This window comes from Anser anser (genome assembly GCF_964211835.1).
Source record: "Anser anser genome assembly, chromosome: 3".
Classification (NCBI taxonomy): Eukaryota; Metazoa; Chordata; class Aves; order Anseriformes; family Anatidae; genus Anser; species Anser anser.
The window spans coordinates 115,367,393-115,385,206 of NC_139722.1; the positions used below are offsets into that span (position 1 = coordinate 115,367,393).

At 39.7% G+C, this 17,814-nt stretch overlaps 1 protein-coding gene across 11 annotated transcripts in view; it reads right to left on the minus strand.

Moving 5' to 3' along the window:
- The window catches only part of LOC310898026 (uncharacterized protein), a gene marked incomplete at its 5' end in the record, with an annotated part of 223,633 nt that overhangs the window by 107,803 nt on the left and 98,016 nt on the right, over window positions 1–17,814 (minus strand). For 8 of the 11 annotated variants that reach the window (XM_083832398.1, XM_083832399.1, XM_083832402.1 and 5 more), the window contains 2 exons: window positions 3,199–3,306; window positions 4,670–4,732. The exons of 1 other annotated variant lie outside the window; for it this stretch is intronic. In XM_083832398.1, the coding sequence (XP_083688524.1) occupies window positions 3,199–3,306; window positions 4,670–4,732 (171 nt within the window). The remainder of the gene's footprint in view (window positions 1–3,198; window positions 3,307–4,669; window positions 4,733–17,814) is intronic. 2 more of the 11 variants (XM_083832392.1, XM_083832401.1) reach the window with 1 other exon arrangement.

Below are 17,814 nucleotides of genomic sequence, written 5' to 3' on the forward strand. Positions count from 1 at the left end.
TTGCTTCCTACCTTATTTATTTGGCCAAGGAAGCATCACATTTGAGAGAAAAGCAAGGAAGGCCAAGTTAGTTTTCCATTGCAGAATATTAAACCACATCTTTATGCCTACAATCACCTAGGCTTGGCTGGGCTAATATGTAATTAAGCAACCAAACTTGGCAGCTATTTGTAAATAAATTCTAGTGTGCCCCAGAAACTTTCTCCATATTCTAGGGAAGGTAAGGATTTCCACATTAGTCCTAATGATTGCTTTCAAGTTTTTCTGGATAATTCATTTCTGCTGGGCCAGAAAGCTGCTGATCAGTTGAAGACTCTACAGTGCATCTTGACAGACATGTAAAAGTCTATAAAATATTTTTTCTATTACCTGCCGATGTTGTTTAGGTTTTCTGCAAGGTTTATAACACAGTTCTTTGTGCCAATTTATTTACATTATTTTCCAATATACCTTGAAAATCAGAGCAAATAGAAATAAATGAAGAAAGCATGGAGTGCAAGGATATGTTGCTCCAGACTATCTGTCTCCATGGCTTCATCTTTGTATGAGCACAGAAACAATATGGGTTGGATGTAAAGAAACTGGAAAAACATCGGACTTAAGCAAAACAAATTACTGTATTATTGAATAACCTGAAGAACAAACAATACATGTGCAGTTCAGAGAGCAATATAGAACTTTTCAGAGATCTTATATAAATCTATGATTATATATTATTATTACTATATTGTGATTATATTGCACCTCCAAAATATTTTAAGCTGACCACAGCCATGTAATATCTTATAAAAATCTCACATTAATCTCTCCAATTTTATTCTCCGAATTTTGAAGAAAAGCCCCTCCTTCCACCCAGCAAAGAGAGCTGAAGGAACATTAAATGGAAATCTCCAGCTCTTATATTTGAGGTATAAAGCTCACCACTTAAACTCTGTTTCATGGATTCTTGTACATTTATTGCAGTTATCACAGGATTTCTATGACAACAATACTAACAACTGCTCTTTGAACACTGTTGCTGCACAACGCATTTACCCATGCTTCAAATGATAAAATCATTATGCTGATTCTCATAAATTTTTTTTTGAGTGAAAACGTGCTTGTTGTGATGCTTCATTAAGAAGAGGGACTATCACTGAAACATGTAAAAAGAACTAAAATCTGGGGAATCTGAATACAGAAACAAATGCTTGAGTTCATGGTGATGTCAGTGTTTTTCTCTCTCCCTACTCACGGTGTGAGTGAAAGATATCTTTGGTGAGGAGAGTAGGTCCTAAAAGAGTAGTTTTGACAAGCTGGATGGTAGCAGTGAGACCACGGCTGGCCTTCTGGATAAGCACAGCTACATCAGCTAAGAAATGAGCTAGAGCACAAACAACTGTGACTCAGAAGAATTAATTCTCTGGACATTTCTTACTGCGTTTGAGCCATTTATAAGCAAGCAAGCAAACAAACAAATAAATAAATAAACAGAGCAAACAGCTTCCATTGAGACATTCTGGTGCACTACCAATCCCATGCTCAGAGTTGTTACATCTTACCATTGTTAAAATGATTGGTTCCACAGGAGTGCAACTAATCAGAGCTTATTGAAACACATTCCTGCCTCCTCCTCATCTCCTATAGAAGATCATTAGGCATTGGCTGTTTTGGGCTAAGGTATGTAGCTCTAGAAAGCCCAAAGTGCAGCTGAAGTTGCCATCATGGAGAAATTACCAAGGCAGACTCAGAGAATAGAAGTCTCCCTTGTCTTTTACTCTGTGGTAGCTGGGCTGCATAAACAGTCATATCATTTAAGAAGGTTCCCTACAGCTGAAAATTTCAGTGGAGAAGGTGAAGGATGTATAAAGCACTCATAAAGCCTGCATTATTACCTACCACTAATAGGTAGAGTTTTCTATGTGCCAGCTTTGTGAATTAGCCTATGAAATAGGACCAAACATGCCACAAGATGCATTAACCTCCTCGGTTTTTTCATACGGTGTGAATGGGAAGAGAATACACAAATGTCTGCCACTAGTAGAGAAGAACGAATAGGTGATAAACCTCTTTCTAAGCGTGTTTGATTTCATGTTTGCCCATTTATTTACAATTAGCAATAATGGTGCCATTGGATAGCTATTACATTTTTCTTTCATGAGTCTGAAAGCTTTGTAGAGCTTTTTAGAGGTGTCGTTCCCTATCCCCAGTATCGCTTTGAAACATATTTTAAATATCCCTTTTTGAACACTCTGTTAAGGAACCCCAGAGGAGTGGCCACAAAGAAAGTCTGAAGGCTCATAGCAATAACCTCTGCGTGGTATGGGTCGCAGGCATGAGAGCAATGTGCCCGTGAGCTGCAGACAAGCCCGTGGCACCAGGAGCCTGGGGAAGCGGGGCTGGCAGAAAAGCCAGGCTGAGCAGCATTGGCATAAATAACTTTCTGCCAAATGAGGCATTTAAATCAGATTTCCTGAACTCCAGTGCAATGCTTTAACCACAAGAGCATTCTCTAACAAGATTAGCACTTAATTTAAAAATGCCCTCTTCTGCTTGATACTTAACTCTCTCAAAAACTAAAAGCCCAGGAGCTCAAAAATTCCCCCAAAGAGCACTGCCAGATTTCTCCCTCTTGGAGGCGCCTATTGGTCCTGTGGCACCTCTCAATCCCTCTGCCATGGTGACAGCCACATGCACTATCAAAAGATGGGGGCAAAGTCCTTTAAATGAATCATCCCACAAAAGCCTATTTTCTTTTTTTTTTCTGAAATAGGAATGAGTTGAAAGTAGCCTCCCTTGTTTGCAGCAATGCCTGTTTCCATGGCACCCAGAGCAGCAGCTGACGGCCTTGTTATCACAAGAACTCTAATAAATTTCAGCAGATTGCTGGGAATTGCCTCTTTCTTTTTTTTTTTTCCTTTTATCTTCCCTTCCCTTCCCTTCCCTCTTCCTCTTCCTCTTCCTTTTCTCTTCTTCTTTATATTATTTTTTTTACCCAGATACCCTTCCAATCCTGAAACCCAAAAGATGGTCCAAATGCCTATAGCGAAGTTCAACTCTTCATAGTGTGGATAGACTGGATGGGACTTTTTAAATCAACAAATAAAACAGAACATATACCCCTCAGAGAGAGAGAGAAAGGGAGAGAGAAACTATCAATTCTTCCTAGGTATCATGGATTTGACAGAGCTCTAAACATGATTGTTTGATGAATCCTACCTGAGCAGCATCTGTCTTGCATCCATGAACAGCAACTGTGGATGGCCTTGGAGAACATCTTCTGCCTTTAATGGTGCTCTCAGCAAGGTGATACACTGATGTGCTGCCCTGTGAATTTTTGAAAAGAGATTAATGAACATGAGCATTTTACACTCAAATATACTTTTCATCACTCTGATACTCATTTCTGTAATACCTCATGAATATGTAAAAGTGTATTTTACTTCTATTTCAGATCTTTCAGGCTCAGTGGGTTTTAGATGCCTTTTGTTTCTGAAGTATTGATTCTGTGATTAACACTTTGCTTTTATGTACAATTATAACTGATTGAATACTGTTTACAAAACTGTGAAAAGCAATCTTTTTCTTCTAGGAAGAAAACTAGCTTTTCACAGATTCCAAGGTAACAGAAAAAAAATGTACATTATGCATTGTGTTATGTTAATTATCCTGATGTCAGCCTGTAATATGCTAGCCTGTAATGAAAGACGTTCATTTATCCCTGTAGTAACAATCAGATTTCAAAACTGAGGAGAAAACAGATAGCGATAGTCAAACGCCTCTAAGAAAAAATCAGGGGAAGCAGTACTAAGCACCGCATTTGAGAATTCAGTACTAATGCAAGACTTTGCATTAAGTTTTAAGTACATTTGTCAGAGATGTCCTTAATGTTGAGCAGTACCAAGTTACATTAAAGGGAATCAATAAACGTTGGGCCTGAGCCAGTTTATTTATTTTCAGGTTGCCATCAAATGCACAGTGTTACATGGATAAACCATGCAGCAAAGCTGCCATCAAATTTACCTCCTTTGCCATGGCACAGGAAACAGTGCTTCCCCATGGCCTGTTCTCAGATCAGTACCTGTTGCTGCATCTGCTCCACTCCGTGCTCCCAATACCTTGTGGATGTGTCTCGTACCCAAACTTGGCAAAGAACTGCTCCTCAGGTCGCATCTAGCCATTGTTTCCTGAAATTTGTTTGACTCCCTAACTCTTAGTGTCCCTGTATTTAACAGTTTGTTTGCATTCAAGGAATCTCTGTGCATGAATTGCTGACTGCCATCTACCTCCTGCCCTTCCCATCTGGCCAAAACGTGTTACAGGTGAAAAATGCAAGGCATTTTTATTGAAAAGACATCCCAGATCCTTCTTCATGCACTTGGGGTATTGCATAACCACATAAAAAAATATGAGTCTCCCCCCAAAGAACTTGTCATTCAGTTAATGAATAATAAAAATAATAGATCCTGTAGAACGATCCTAAAAACATGTCTTCTTGGTATACTGTGAAAAATAAAACTCAAAAGCCTCAACAGAATTTCAAAGAGAACAACTGTTTTTCCCCATGTTTAGGTATTAACATTTCTGCACATAAAATAACTCTGCTGGAAGTGATTCTCCTACAGTTAATTAAATAGAAAAATACATAGAAGGAAAACTACATGAGCTTAACCAAAGCATCAACCTTTACCTCAAAGGAAACAGCGTTTTCTTTGGGAGCCATGGGAAGGAATATGTGGACGTGGAAGAAAAGCTATGTTGACAGGGAAAAAAGATTGCAAAGTTAGACCACTGTTCTTTGGCAACAATAACTGAATCACCAGAGGTACTGACAGATCATTTCAACATGAGAAATAATGTCAAATAAATATTATGGAAGACTTTCCTTGGTTTTTTAGGAGACACTGCTGTAACATATCTGTATTATCACCAAGAGGTTCAAAATTCACTCTGGCACCCTAGCCTATACCATATGGTTTGTATTATCATTTCTTGAGGAGCTGCACACACATTCTGCAGAGGCACGAGGAGTATATTAACAGAAAATACCATACCAGCAATCTCCATATCATTCAGAAAGTGCTTAATAAAATGACTGAGATTATTCCTGTTTAGCACATCATTGTAATTCATTTTACAGCCATAATATTCTCAGGTTCAGACATTAAAAGGGCAATAAAAATGCTTAGGAAGTATTCTCTCCAGTTAATAAGCACGATGCAATTCACCAAACTTACTTCAACTTCTGGGGAACCGCCAAGAATGTTAATAAAGTAAAGGGGCTGAGAAGTCTATTAATTTTGGAAGCCGTAGCTTATATTCAGAGACTCTCTAGAAACAGTTGCCTAGACAAAAAACTCAACGACTGGTATGTTGCACTGTTTCCAGCACTCCAATAGCTTTCCTTCCACTCCCTGCCCTTGTATGAACTTTTTCCCCTCAGATACAGAGCCTTCTGCACACCACTTTGAGACTGCGTCCTGCCTGCAGCCGCTGGGGGGTCCAAGCAAACACACCACTTCCAAAGCATTTGTCTCCACACATAAGGAAGGGATGAGCAAGCAGCCTCCTCCAAGGCCTTGTTTTTTTTCTTTTCCTGGGAAATCCTTGACAGACTCATGCAGGGGTAAAAGTCCCTCTTTTGAGCCATGTAGAAGTTTCCCCCTGCTCACTGAGCTGCAGCTCCACATTATGGATTTTTTGGTCTTCAAAAACAGTTTTTCAGGCTTCTATTCATTTGACAGACCAGAGGCTTGAAACAACCAAGGGATTAGTATTTGTTTTGTCTTAACAGACTGCAAAAGAAACATTTTGCTAGTGTAGCAGCACATCATTCACTAGAGGCTTCTCCATCCTCCAGGGAGTGACACAGCGCTGCTGCCACCAGCCAGGACATGCCGCCATATTTCTCATAACACCTTCACTACTACCTGAGCAGGATTACTTCTAACACCCCATTTGCCATGCAGCACAGCCCTTACACTCCCAACTGAAAGTACCACAGCCATCCTGTTGATCTGTGCTTAGCTAAAAAACACAAAGCAGTCTGTCCCACCTTGTCACATTGCTCACTGTTCCCTGGTGCCATGATAGCTTTAGATGAAACCTACTCCAGTTTGCCCTGCAAATATATACATTGAATCATAAGAGTAAAGGGTACTAAATATTGTTGAGGGAGTATTAAGCTGCTCAAAAAAAAAGTAATTCTACACGATTTCTTTGTGTTTCACACAGGGAAATTATTAGGTATTTCACGTCGAAGAGCAAAACATTTCAATCTTCCACAAGACAATAGTAATAAGATCTGATAACAACCATAATTTGTGCATTAGAATAGGTCAAAAGAGCTGTTTTGAAGGTGTGATAGAGGCTGATATGCAATGGCAGATGTGTGACATTTTGTAAGCCTGCGACACAGCTTATTGTTCTGCATTGCAGTTGCTATGGCCAGGACTCTTTCAGCTGCTAAGGCACTACTTGATCATTGACATTAGGAACATATTTCTTGAATGGTGGCTAACATTTAAGGGCATAAAATGATTCTAAGAGAGTCTGCAGGATTTGGGGCAGAGTGAGAGAGCAGATAAAATGGTGAGAGCACGTGAGTTCCCCCAGCGACCATGCCTGATATGGCTGATAGCTATGCCACTGCCAACAGAACCACAAGCTTGGCTTTAACCATGGAGATCTCAAGATGGCGCACAAGAAACCTGGCTAGCTCAGTGGGGGGTTAGGGATGAAGGGAAAAAGGATGAGAGTAAGTTGTAAATAACTGTAAGTTCTCCCCATCTCTCCTGCCTGTACATCTTTTTTTTTTTTCCTCTCTTGTGAGGATTGGAGAAATCTTTGCTGCTTCCTACAGCTGCATGACATTTTGCTGCCATGCTACCCGTGTGACACTGAGTTAACTGAGTGTGTGTTGGATGGATCCTGTGCAGGCAATAGGGCTACTAATTCCTGTGGTGCATGTTCAGTTTCCAACCTGTACACGCTCTTTTTCTGGGATAAACTAGTTCCCACACCTATAAACCTAAACCAGAATAAATGTTTGAAACAGAGGATGTTAGTTATCTGTGTTCGAAGTGTTCTGCTTCTCACCATACATATTTAATCCCAACATACTACTGCATACAACTGATGTGATGTACGAGGATGCTCTAGCAGCTGATGTTTGTATTTTGAAATTGTATTTTATGAATTAGATTTCTCATATGCTTCACATTTACTTGCTTATATCTCCTCCAAAACCCTTTCCACGCTTTTTTTTGGTCTGTAGTACAGATCTACTTACATGTATATTATTAAACATAATTGTATATAATTATAATATACAACATACAAGGAATGCAAGGTTCGTGGTCAATTTGAAAGATCAAAAGCAAGACTTACATTCTCCTGGCTGAAAGTGACTTATGAAAGAGTTAATTACGCCTCTTTATCTCTGACTTACCTCTTACAGCTTTCTGCCAAGCTACAAGAGATCTGAAAGGATTTTGCTTTTCAGTGCTGGCCATAGAATGGCACAGCAGAATATTAAAAGCTCAAATACTGTGTGAAAGGCTAGGAGTTATTGCTGCTATTTATAAAGTAGCGGGAACAAGTCCTGCTTTCAATTACATCTGAAGTTACTCCACTGAGTGTGATCAACAATTGCCCTGCATAATATATACATTTAAACCTACACAAGCGGGTTAGAAAACACCCCTGGTCTGCTCAGCACACATTTCAGCTAGACATGACACTGAGAAAGAGCCACAGGAGAGCCACTTGTTCCTAAAAAAGATTCTTTAGGCTAATGGAAAAATATTATCTATAAACCTTACGTGTATTTGAGGAGAGCCGGAGGGGAAAAATAAACTGAATTTCTAACGCATCCTGTCATGGCACCTGGTTGCAGTTTTCGTCGGGGTTAATGGGAAGTCCTTGGTTTCTGATGAAAACAGAGCAAAGTGGAGGAAAAAATAAGTACCTGTTGCTGGGTGGCTCCACTGGGGAGAGGAAGGCGACATCTTGTCGGCTGTGAGGACAGGCTGGGCAGAAGCAGTGTCCTCGCTCTGCGCTGCCCCCAGCAGCTTGCCTCAGGCCTGCGCCACGTGCAGGTGTCCGGGCGGCAGCTGCAGGGCTCCCTGAGGATGGGTTCCATCCAGTTCCGCCCAGTTCTGTCCGGTTCCAGAAAGTTCCAGAAGGTTCCAGCTGGGTGCGGGCAGTTCCAGATGGTTCTTGGTGATTCCAGAGGGTTCTGGTGGGTTCTGTGCCCTTCAGTGCCAAGGGAACATGGCTTTTATGGCTGTCTGAGGACCCTGTGTACTCTCATGGGAGGGAAACAGTTTTTGTGGGATGTGCTATGAGAAGATCTGATGCTTCTTGCATGCAGGAAAAAATACAGGGTTGATTTAGTTTTTTTAAATATTCTCACAAGTAAGCTTTGAAGGATGGTGGAGGTTTGTGTCCGCTGTCCTCAGCAGCTTAATAACGTGACCTTTTCAACTGCATGTCAAAGACCCACCATTGTCACTGCATCTCCCACATCTTTCCTCAGGGAACTGCTCAGCATTATGTCAAGTGAGTTTTGCAGTGACCTTCCATAAGCTATTTGGGATGGGCAAATCCAGAAGCCCTTCTCTCTCCTCCTGCTCCCAGCCAGCTCACCTCGCAGCCCTTCACCCTTGCTTCCCCCCATTGCTGCGGGGCCGAACTCATGGCTGCAAGCGAGGACACCTGGCACCGACAGGCAATGCCGACTGTGAGCCCAGGAAGGCTAACAAGGAAGCCAGCAGCCTCCCGGGCAGAGCCAACAAGCGAGGAGACCCTCCTGGCAGGAGGAAGGAGAGGGCAAGGTGGCTGCTGAGGTTACGTGGGTAGCCTCTGTGCCCTGACACCCAGGGCAGCAGCAGACCAGGGGCAATGAAGAGTTCTGCAAGCACGTAAGCAGGACCAAATACAGCCAAGCCTCTTTACATCGAGTGTGTGGTGCTTCAGCAGGCATAGATTCCAGTGTAGCTCACAGCATTAGGTAACATGATAAGATTTCCACTGGGCTGAAATGTTTTTGCATTATCTAATTTGGTGTGGCTTAATAAATAAGATAGATAGAGCAGTACAGGATGCTATAATGCAATCATGTTGCATTAACATATCATAACTAACGATTTTTATCAACCCTGCAGGAAAAGAAACAGTGTTGAAATTAAGTTGCACTCCCAGCATTGCCTACTCTTCCCCATCCCCCCTGCAAAAATGCAAAGTCCTTCTTGTGCCAAGAGAAATGTTGTCAAATAAGTCCACACATCTATGTGCCTGGTAGTGCAGATTAGTTTCCCAGAAATAAGACCATGGATTTCACAAAAAGTATTATGGCTTTTAATGTGATAGGTTACCAACAATGCAGCACTGAAATCATAAATACTAGAGTAGAGGGAACTGCTTGCAACGGGGAGTTTAATGGATTCATTTGGCCTCTTTGTTTTTCTTTGTTAATTCTTCATGATCTGATTTGAGCAAATCCTACTTATTTGACCACTAATTCATACGAAGACATTTCTATCTATAGACGGCTTGCAAATTATGCACTGCTACTGCTGTTTCACAGTGTAAACAGTCACATAAATTATATACTATGAGCTCTATTTCCTGATTGAAGATGTACACACACACAAAAAAAGATGAAGTGCACAAGAAGTGTCACATCACTTGTGACAAGACTAATGACCGTCATCACAGTAAGAATCCTTATTTCACTGCATTTCTACTTATGTATGCACATACTCTTAGTGCAAATGGGCTTTCCCACCTGTACAGCTGCAGACCTCAAGAATGATCCAGCTTTTGAGACAATTCCTTTTAAATGACATGGAATTACTGGCATAGGAAAGAGCTCCAAGATATGCCCTAGCTTCAACTTTGTTAAAACAACAACTGAAACTTAACACAGTAACTTTACATTCTCTCAGGGTAAGTACAAGGGGACGCTGCGGAATGTTTAAAGGCATGTCTCTACCTCCCAGCATCTGGATTCATTGTTCAGATATATTGCCCTGCTTCACAGGGAAGATGGTTTAGAACAGAAGAGCAAGGCTGAGGACCCTGCCGGAAGTGGGGGCACGGGTAGGTAACAGCGGTTTTCCTGTGTTCTGCCAAGGGGCAGCTGGAACAGCTCACAGTAGCTTCCCAAATGGCAAGTTTTTGGAGCATTGCCTTCAAATAATATTAAAATTGCAAATATAATGTGAAGTTTATGGCTACAGAATAAGTTCTACTCCATTAAAATAATAAACAAAACTGACAGGATATTAAACTGACTTTCCATGAAAACAGTTCCCTCTGGTCTCCTGTGCAGGTTCCTCATCTCAGAGCTTGATTAGCCATTGCTTTTGAGAGCAACCCACAGCTAAGAGCTAGTCCAGGGAGAACAGCAGGCAGTCCAATCCAATTTCACCCTGAAATGTTTTTATTAGTTTTGTTTTGTTTTTTTCAACATTGCCAAACTCACATGACTTCAACACAAAACTGAAAACATGTTTTAATGCAAGGCAGGTTTTAATCTATAAGAGTTTTTTTTTATCTATGAGTAGGAAAACTGGTAAGAGCAAAAAGCCACAAAATCAAATACCAGAGGTCAAATGCAACCCAAAAAGGATTGAAACAGCCAACCTGCTGATCCCCTGTAAATGATAAATTACTCTTAGCTCATCTACAATAATTTAGTAGCCCATCTCCTGCCTAAGCTTGCAACTGGTGGCTATAATGAATACTTCCTAGAGCAAATATTCCTCTTCTTAGACCCCACTGTTTACAAATCCCATGGCTTGGATGTTAAGGTATCTCCACACTCATTCACTGGATCTACCATAGTTCTCTGGTCCTGACTTAGTGGAAGGATGATTCATACTACAAAGGCAACCATATGATAAAGAACATAGGGAACCTTGTAAAACACTGGGTACAGTCTTGTACCTGATTGCCTTTGATCTCTGTGGGACTCTTCCAGGTGTTAATGTCAGGTAAATGAGAAATACTAAGTACATCAACACAGTTATGTTGTGAAACTTAGGCAGTGCCTGCATTAGTGAAACTGCCTTTCAAGAGCTGAGATAGTTGCTTTGACATCTTAGACACACTAGGCAGTTAAACTACATCCCACGCATCTCATGATTAAAGTTGTGCCTCTCGCACCATCAGTCATCATAGTTTGTCCCACAGAGCCCTTGTGGTCAGGAGGAATAGTTACTGAAATATATTCCCCATGTGCATTCATGCATGCCTCTGCGTGCTGATGCCATGCTTTTGTCTCTCACTGTATGAGAATAGATACTTACGTAGAAAAGAAATCAGGGCGGTTCATGAGAGAATAAAGAATAAATGTGCTTTACAATGACACTTGTTGTACAGATGTTATTAAATGGGCTTCAAGAATATGTGGGGATAACTGTAACTACAATGTACAGTCTCTATAAACTTTAAGCCTACCACTTGAAGATAAGACTGAACCTGGCAAACTGGGATGCATATAATTGTACTACTGGGTGTAATTTATCCATCCTAAAACTACAGTTACATTTATACTAGTCCCTAAGCAATAATCTATGTTGAGCTAGCAGATATCATAGTCTCATATGCATAATTCAAGCAAACGATTAACATGATTGTAGATTTCCTATGGGTAATATTTAGATTTGGGCTTCATACTACTAAACTCTGAAACACATAGCATCGGTTTCTACAGACTTTAAGAGTGACAGTCTATCTGGTATTCATCATTCCTGGCTACTCTGCTGGTCCTTTTGCTGTTTGGTCTCTGTTACTTTTCTTTTGTTGTTAGTAGAGGGCTGCTGAAATAAAGTGGCACAATAAGGTGAATTCAGAAATGCATATTAAGCAGCAGATGTTACATTTGCGGAGGAGGACATACTCACAGAAGTATAACAGTAAAGCTTTTACTTCACAGCTGATTAGATTCTTGACCCATCAGCGAATGAGTCAAATTTAAACTCTGATGCAAAGTAATTTTACTTCTCCTTCTTTATCCCTTTATATTTTTACACCCTTTATGAACATAGGATTTTTCCACTAATTTCCTGCTAGTGTTTTGATAATGTATTCCTGTATTGTAAAGAAACTCTGTCTGATCTTACCTTTGCTTTTTAAAAGGAAAACCTGATTTTTCATCTTTTATGTAAAGTTATTATCTAACACATTTTCAATGGCAATTTTCATTTTTCGTATAAGTGTAGTCAGAATTTCTTTTGAAATGTCCAAGAATTAAACCAAGTAGGAAGTTTGGCTTGTTAGTATATTCCCTAAGGATCTGACAGAGAGAACATAGCAAACAATCCAACAGTTGTGAAACTTCCTTAAGGGGGTATACACAGCAGACCCAAAACTTGCTGTTTTAGACAACAGAGGGTTGAAATGGAGATGAAGAATTTCAACAAAATGACATACTAAAAATCATTTGTGATTCTACTGAGGGAAGCACAAAAGTGCCAGTATTACTTTGCAAGAATAAACACATGGAAATACATACTCCATCGATGACAGTAGCCTTTTACTTTTACCAGCCATCAAGGTGAAACCATACAAATTCCCTTCTTGTAGAGCCTGTGAGCCATGGAAAGTGCAATTTCACTATAATAAGAATTTTTTAAGTATTCCAGATACAGACTAGAGCAGCACATTTATTTAAATATTCACTTATGAAAGTCAAAATAATTTATTTTTAGGACTGTAAATGTCTGCTCAGACATCCTTTTGGCACACAGTTTCTGACTTAATCTTGAGGCATTCTTCTTTGATCTCTTTTACATCTCAAGGAAAAGACAGAAGAAAGAGGACAGTCATACTGCATAAGCTCTAGGCTAAAGCACTCCTCTAGCTTGGGGATGCCACATACAAACTGCCATTCCTGGCAGAAGCCATTTCACTGCGTTAGTGTCTATGAGAGCTGAAAAATACACCTATAGCTTATAAGCTCCGGTTGACAGTAATGACCCTCTATCTATGCAGGAATGTTGGGTTTGGTATTTTGGTTCACTGGTTCATTTTACTTACACATTAAACTGAATTTCCAAAGCACAGCAACACACAGTTCTCCCTCTGATCCAAATCTTGTTTCACAATTCCATTGCTACGCCAAAGGAAAGCTTTGACTGTGTTGTTCACAGTTCAATAAAATTGGCAGTTCACCTGAAAATTTCAAAGGTGTAACATTGACCCAAAACAATCCCTTCCAAATGTTTTAAGTGTTTGTAGGAGCCCAATTCACCAGCCTTTTTCAGTTGCTAAATCAGGAAACAGCTGCTAGTAGATGCTTGGAGCATTAGGCTTTACTTTGCTAATAAGAAATGACTGCAGCATCTCAGAAAATAGTCAAAGTCATTCTATAAATAGTGAAGGTTTCTGTTACAAAATGCATTTGCATATATTAAATCAAGATGCCACAGTTAAGGTAATAATTTCAGATGAATGTACAATAAAGAAAAAGTGATGAATAATCTCTACTGCACACAATTTTGGGAGAAGAATACGATTGAGACAAGGTAACATTTTCTTGTATTTGAGGATAGATTGTTATACTCTCACTGGTTTGATATAAATTACTTATAGTGGATATGATAGGGAAAACATACAAGTCTATTAATAAAATATACTGTCATAGTTTTCTAAGCCTTTACTAAGTACATCACAATGTTTTCATAATTACAATCAGCTCAATAGCTGGTTGAGTGAGCAATGCAATTTAAATTACAAAATTAAAATGTTTGAACTATTTTCCTGCGGATTTAGAATGGCTCCTTGAAGGATCTAAAGTGCCAGTGGAGTGGCAGGATTCTCCATAGTCAGTGATTGTCTGCTGTTTGCAATCAGTCTCCAATTTGTCATACTGCTTCCAATAAAATATTAATGTAATCAGAAGAAATTATTTGCTTTCCAGCCCCACATTTGGTTTCAAGTCGATGTCATGCTTGCTATTGTTCTAAATGAGTACATGGTTCTCCAAGGAAGTAAGAGGTGGTGAGGGAGCAAAAGGTGACAATTTTAAAATGATACTTGAAGTAGCATTACAAAGTACTACACAGCATTACAAAGTACTGTGTGTTCCTCTGGCCTAGGCCACCATAGCCTAGAATTACCACCCCAGAGATCTCAGAAACTTCCTAGCAGAGAAAAGTATTTGAGACCACTATCACACTGTTGCTTTGGTCCAAACATCAGCAGTACTTTAATTAACAGCAGCATAGCTATAAACTATGAACATCAAAAACCTCTATTAAAAAAAGTTACTTTAACAACACAGTGGCACAATTAGTCACAATCAGTGGAGCTCTAGACTGCAAGTGATTAAAGCAGGTCTAGATAAAGAAGGCAAATTTGCCTAAAAATGTTTCCATTAAAAAGATTTGACCTTTTTACCCATTAAATCCAAACATTAATCTGGAGATGAAAATCAAGTTACAATTGAACTGAGGCAATTACATTTCAGTTTTGGTTGATGGTAAGCTCAGATTTCAAATCTAATAGTTATTTTGTGACCTCAGGCACCTCATCTAAAGTTCTTTCCATCTCTAAATGAAGATAATATTTTCCTGCCTTTGTAAAGAGCTTCAAAACCTTTGCTGATTTGTTACTGTTTATGTCTACACCCCTGAAAATGTAACTCAGCAAGATGGCTGTACTTGTACATCTGAGCCTGGGTGGTGTTGTGAACAAAATATTTACTTTATTCATACTCAGATAAATTTTGCTAGAAATATTGCATCAGATGACTTAATGACAGTTTGCTTGCTTGCTTGTTTTTCAAAATGAATCCTAAATAAGGCTCTGATCCTACCAAACTGTATGTGTTTGACTTTCTTCACAGAAATCTATCCACCTAAATCAATAAGATTGGTCAGAAACCTCACTTCAGGCTTATGTACACATCTGCACAGTCAGAGCTTAGGGGAGCATACAATATGAAAACAACCTTATTTAAACTAGGTAAAGTCAACAGGTCCTGCACCAACCTTACCTTAATGCCTTTGTCCTCACATATCCTGTCTTGTCACACTCTCTCTGAAGTCCCTGAATCCATGTCCTATTAACTTCAATGACAGATGAACTGCACTGTTTGTTCATTCATTGCAGATTGTGGCAATCACCTAAAGAGATCCTCAGTGCTGTCTGGTCTCTTTCCCTGTGCTTTTAAGGTATTCAACTTAATAAATAAGAAAAGGAACTAGAGTGCTGGCTGACAGCAGAGTTGATGGATTCAAATTGACAACAGTGAATATACTCTCTGACTTGAAATAAAAAGAAAGAATGGAAAGATATAACCATTAACAAAACGGCTCTCATTTAGCTTCTACCCTAACAAATTATCCAATTATCTCCCCCTACCTCAAGGTCTGTAAGCATTGCCCTGTTTCTGAGGGACAGCTATAACTTAATTACTGTACGTGAGTGGGGAAAGAAGATGGCATTTAGCAACAAAGTGTAGGGCATGGGAACACATCCAGATTTTGCTAAGCAGTATGACAGCACAGCCACTGGTATCAAGTATATTTGTGTAGCTGCAGGAATGTCATTAGAAGGCTCTCGGTGAGGTGCACTTCAGTGGAAGAAAGAGAAGTTGCTCATTCATTTCTTCTCGTGCAGGAGATGGTATGATTAAGAGCTCCAACAAGCTCGGGAATGAACTGTGCCAACTGACATATGGAGGCCCTTTTCCTTTTGACTTTTCTGCTTGCACAGTCCAGGCATTCCTTCCTGCTCACAGAAAATAACCAAAGTACCCTGCCAGAAAAAGGTGTCAGAGAGCCAGACTTCTTAAAGGTGCTAATTCTGTGAAGATTCAAATAGAGGAAAAGGAAATTTTCGCAAGTATCAAGCACCTAACTCTCACTGAAGCCAGAAAGCACAGCCCTGGTACCGAAGCCCAGAAACACCTGTGCGTGTTTTTGTGTCAGGCTGTACCTGCCTGAGATTGTTGCAGCCTGACCTCCACTGCACAGCTCTGTGATACACTCTCATGCATTATCAAATTCCTCACTTGGGAACGATTTCTCTGTCCTAAACTGTGTACACGATTTTGAAAACGGGGGTGAGAAGGTGAGGAGTCAAAGTACTTGCAATATACCCTGCATCATCACTGTTTGCTTGATGTGGCAGAAGGCGGGTGGATTGGTACACAAGTACCAATCGTCTTCAGTAGCAAGCTATTTTTCCCACATCACTAACTCCTGAGAATGTGATAGAATATCCTCTCCTCTAAAGAAAGTGATTTTTCTTACTTATTCTTAAGCCTTTTGGGTCATATTTCTTATGCAGCAGCTAAAAAGTTCTGGGCTTTTTCAAAGTCTAAAGAAAGCTGGTAAATGTACATGACAGTCATGTGCACAGTCACCAGAAGCACCAGTATTTCTGTACTGTAGCTGAAATCAGCAATCATCAAGATCATGCTTTAAGTTTCCTCTGCAGGTCCCCAGGGAGAACATTGCCCACAGAGATGCAAAACTAAAAGTACAAAGCAATGGATTGTTTTCATCTTGTACGAAGGCCACAAACAGCATGCCTGCACTTGCAAAAAATAAATAAAAATTGATTTAACTATGACTCTGGGCTGTTACCAAGAATACTTTCAAAACTTCCAAGGTGTATTTGCAAGATTTCCTCTTTTGCTCTGCTGTGAGCAAAAAGCAATGTGAAGCAACTCAGTATCTGGCCGAGCCTCAGAATGAGAGAGCCAGGCATCTTCTCTGACAGGACCTTCGATCATTTATACAGAAAGAGTGACGTGTAGGCAAAATCAGAAGTATTATCTAGGGAGAAAGTCCTAAACAGTGTCCGAGGCCTTTAGATAAACACGTAACTGAAGACAAGCCTGAAATAAAATTCACCTCTTCAATAAATAAATAAATAAATGAATAAAAACACCAGACTACAAAACATATGAAAGCTGTTATGGACATGTTTTCTTATTCAGTGACTTTTTGTTTGTTTCTTTCTTTCTTTGCTTAGCAATACTGACCTTTTGCAGGAAAGCAAGAAAATGATCTGTTTTTATGTTCCCTGATACAGCCAATGCACTGAGGTGTCTCACACAAGTGAAGGCAATGCTTATAAGTCAACCCAACAGAGATTCAGAAAAGTTTGGGGTTTGTCCTTTTTCTTTTTTTTTTGACTTCTGACCTAGAGAGAAGCCCAACTCTAAAACTTCATTTTCCTGCTATTTTTCACAAGCTTGCAATGTGAACTGCTTGCAACCATATCTCAGTTCAGTAACTTGGAACAGATGCATTGGAGATTATTGATTTCATAAGCATCCTATGATACTATTTTAAATTTACTTTTGGGAAGCAATAGCATTGTGATTTTAAGTCTACAGGTTTGTCATGGGTTACACACCTTTTACTAATAAAAAGTCTGTTGTGATGTCAAAGTTAAAGTGAACTTAAGGTGAAGCAATATACATAGTCAGTGAAAGGATGTGACACAAATTTCTCTTTTTTCTGGTGTTGCTTGTTCAACAGGAAATCGAAGAGGTAGGGAACATGGGTACAGAATAAGGCTATGCTTTCTATTTCACAGGAAAATTTACTGGGTAACAAAGACACAACTTGAATTGCACAATGAAAATCAACTGGTACCTGAAACCCCTACATTTTCTTTCGTAGAGTCATTTAATTGAAAAACAACTCACCTGTGTTAACATGCTGTCCAAAGGTCTCTTTTGGCTGCACAGAAGAGCACTTAAGCAGGCAAAGTGACAATTATGTGGATTATGGTCAGATGAAGCATCCAAGTGCCTCATTTTGACATCTTGTTAAGATGTTCCTATCTGAAAGTTAAACCTGTAGC